Raw genomic sequence first — 4,013 nt, 5'->3', positions numbered from 1 at the left:
TATTGAAATATGTCAAATAAAAAATACAATTAGTGTCACCTCTACTTTCCATCACATTTTTGCCATGACAATGAAACTCACAAATTACTAATTTTTTCAGAGAACCAATCTTGTCCAAAGCTCAAAAATTAGTGCAAAAATATAATAAAGAAAGAAAAAAAAAAAGATAAATAACCACCTCAACAAAAGCATTCAAATAAACCAAAAATTATGAGGGCAAAAACAAGAATTATTCCAAGTCCTCAAACAATACTATTTCACAATATACCAAAAAAAATGGCAATCCACATTTAAAGTGTTTTACATCAAAACCATAGGTTCATCATTCAACATCATCCATTTAATGTACAATTTGATGAAATTAAAAGTTCCATAAAAACGAATACACCAATCAAAATTGAGGGTAAAAACGAATTTGTTTTGAGAAAAATATTCAATAATTATCAATTTACATGCCCACAATAGTTGAATTAAATATTAATTTGTTGTAATTATAACTATATGAAGTCAACCACTATATTAAATTTTCATCGGCATGTCGATATTTCCATTGATATTTCTAGATTTTGCATGGATTCGACATCAGAGATGATGGGTAAATTGATATTTCATTTATCGTATAAAAAATTCATGAAACACAAAAAATAAGCACCCAAATGACTCTAATATAAGTATAATATAAATAATAAACATGTTAACTTATTTGAGTCAAATTATTTTTTGGAGTTTTTGTTTTTGTAAGCTTTCCAGAAATATCTTTCAGAATCGACATTTTATTGATATTTCCATCAAAATTTTCGTAAAACTAAGACCTCGATATTTCTATCGATACCGACATTTTAAACCTTGAAGTCAACTCGTAGTATATGATCTATGCTTCTTTTTGTTTTCTCTCACTCTATATATATATATATAAATCGTAATATTCACACAAAAGGAATTAGGATTCCATCCTCTAATCTAGGAGATTACTGATATTTCTTTTATTTGGATTATATTCGATGTTTTAGTTCAACAATTACTCAGATCTTTAGGTAGTAATTACATGCTTAAACTTTATTTAATCTATGTTAAGATGGACTCATTATACTATATAGCTTCAAACAACTCAAAATTGTCCTATTGAACTATATAATATTGTCATTTCTGAAATAAAAAAAAAAAAGGCAAATTAAGTATTATACTAGTTGCAATTACACCCTCAAACTTGCAATGATAAAAATTGAGTCCTCAAACTTATAAAAATGTTCAAATTGGATCCTCAATCGTACAATAGTTGTAGAAATTGAACATCCAAATGATAAAAATGGAATCCTCAAATTTATACAATGGTTACAATTTCTTCATTTATGCAAGTTTGCGGGTCAAATTTAACACTTTTACAAGTTTGAGGGCTACAATTAAAAATTTAAGGGTATAGGTGCAACTACCAGCATACTTTAGGGGTAATTTTTGCAATTTAGCAAAAAATTAGTGCAAAGATATAACAAAGAATGGGAAGAAAAATGAATAACCACCACAACAAAGGCATTCAAGTAAACCAAGAATTCTCGAGGGTCAAAAACAAGAATTGTTCCAAGTACACACTCAAACTCAAACAATAGTATAATACCATTTCACAATTATACCAACAAAATGACAATCTACATTTACAAGCAAATTAAATGGTTAAAAAATCTGAACTTGATGTTGATGAGGAAACAGAGAAGAAGAAGCAGAAGACGACAACGAAGAACGAATCATAAAAGCAAAGGCAGAGGCAGAGTTTGTTCAGGCTAAAGAGTAGGTTCGTCGGCCTTTGAAAATAGAAACATTGAACAACTGAATCTGGATCATGATCTCACCACATTCAACATTCTGCAATCTAAGAGTCATGTCTTGGATGATCTTACCATCATTCCAAACACAAGGGCTCTCATCTGCAAGGCTGTTTGATCTGCTTGGTTGAACTCTTTTCACTACACAACCATTTGGGAGATTCTCTAATCCCATATTCATACATTCTATGTATGGTTTTATGTCGATCTCGGCATCGCCCATTCCATCGTCCTTTGTGAATCTATCTTTGTCGAACACCGCCTGAGAAATACAGTTCATAGAATGATTGTTATTGGATGATCAACGATGTTTCATCTCAAGTTGAAAGTTTGCTGTTGATTTTTTACTTACTAATTTGATTGGTGTGTTGATATCTGCAATCGAAAGTGTGAATTCCTCGTTCCATTCTGGATTGCAGTTCTTTTTCACCACGCGAGATTTGAATTTCTGCATAAAAATTTTGCATCCGAGAAGAGTCAAACCATGAGATCAATAAATCCGAGATCTTCTAATTGAGAAATTGCAGTCAGAATTTGAATAGTTTCCATTTGCATAGTTTCGTAAGGAAAATTCAGAACGGAGAAAACCTAAAAACGGAAGAGTTTGACCAATATTTGCTAGAAGTTATAAGAGATATCGCAGTTGGAATTCGAGCCGTTTGCATAATGTTTCGAGAGGGGAGATCCGAATAGAGAAACTAAAAACGGAAAAATTCAACAAATATTTGGAAGGGAGTTGTAGGTAACTTGAATGAGAAATCCAAACAGAAATACCTAAAAACGAAGAAATTACACTAATATTGCAATGAAGCTCTGAGACAATCCAAAATCCAAACAGAGAAACTTAAGAACGGGAAAATTCAACTATTATTTTCAGGAAATTCCAAGAAATATCGTAGTTGGAATTCGAGACGTTTGATAAAATTACGAGAGGGAAAATCCAATTAGAGAACGTAAAAAGGGAAAAATTCAAAAGATATTTGCAAGGAAGTTGTACAGAAACATGAATCGGAAAATCCAAACAGAAAAACCTAAAGCCAAAGAAATTAGACTAAAATTTCCAACGAAGCTCTGAAAAAGGAAATTGCAATCCAAAGTCCAAACAGAGAAACATGAGGACGGGAAAATTCAACAAATACTTCGAAGGAGGAAGATCGCAATCCTTATTCCAACAGTTTGAACGAGTTTCATCATGAAATCCGAACGGAAAAACCTAAAATCGGAAAAGTTCGACAAAATAATTCGAAGGAAATTCAGAGAAAAGATCGCAAATCAAAATCCGAACCGTTTGACACATGAACGCATACAATTTCTCAGTAAATCGGAAGCGAGAAAGAGAGGAATTGTTGAAACCTGGTTAGCGCAGGTGATGACGACGTAGGGATCGCTGCTACGAGTTGGAGCATCGCGAATGGCGAGATTGTGGCCTCGCAACAGGCGAATTCGAAGGAGTCCACCCCGATTGCTCATTTCAAATTCTTCGCATAATACTTTTGGATTCGATCGTTGAAGTTGTGGCGATGAGGATTATATAAGAAAGGAATCGACGAGGAAGAAGAGAAGAAGAAGAAGATGGACCAATTTTTGTTGGATTATAAAATTGCAAGTAATCTTTCTCTTCATGAATCTTGATATATTCAGCATTCATTTCTTTTGACAAATTCACTTACGCGTAACGATTGTTTGAAAATTTAGCCTCGGTTAGAAAATCATTTCGGCCCATTTCATAACGATTGGTTTTTTGTTTTTGGTTTTTAAAACTTGTCTATTTATATTATAATGATTGAATTTTTAGTCAGTTTTTAAAAAATAAAAATAAAAATTTTAAAGCTATTTTTTTAGTTTTCTAATTTGGCGTCGTTTTATTAAACTATTGGTAGAGAGTAGATAATTTGGATGTGAGAATAATTTAAACAATTTGTTACAAGATCAAAAACAAAAAACGAGACATTTAAAGAAAGAAATATGACATCCAGTCAGGATAAAGCAAAAACTATGATTTTCTTTAGTCATCATCTTCACGAGGGATTGAAAATTGAGTATCTTACAATAAAAGATCCTCATGGAAAATTTTGAAAGAGAGATATGATCATAAAAAAAACAGTTATTCTTCCTAAAGCTCGTTATGAGTGGATGCACTTGATGTTACAAGATTTCAAATCAGTAAGTGATTACAACTCCACATTATTTAAAATC

At 31.8% G+C, this 4,013-nt stretch overlaps 1 protein-coding gene across 1 annotated transcript; it reads right to left on the bottom strand.

The window, feature by feature from the left end:
- Window positions 1–1,510: 1,510 nt before the first annotated feature.
- On the bottom strand, window positions 1,511–3,558 carry LOC120081178 (protein C2-DOMAIN ABA-RELATED 10-like). The gene is made up of 3 exons (XM_039035868.2): window positions 3,171–3,558; window positions 2,170–2,265; window positions 1,511–2,079 (listed from the first exon to the last, which is right to left on the bottom strand). The coding sequence occupies exons 1-3, from the start codon at window positions 3,285–3,287 to the stop codon at window positions 1,771–1,773; spliced, it is 522 nt and encodes a 173-aa protein (XP_038891796.1). The 5' UTR covers window positions 3,288–3,558; the 3' UTR covers window positions 1,511–1,770.
- Between the last annotated feature and the right edge of the window lie 455 nt (window positions 3,559–4,013).

This window comes from Benincasa hispida, chromosome 7, assembly GCF_027475165.1.
Source record: "Benincasa hispida cultivar pf3 chromosome 7, pf3_genome.v1.1, whole genome shotgun sequence".
Classification (NCBI taxonomy): Eukaryota; Viridiplantae; Streptophyta; class Magnoliopsida; order Cucurbitales; family Cucurbitaceae; genus Benincasa; species Benincasa hispida.
This window is presented reverse-complemented; position numbering and strand designations above follow the sequence as displayed.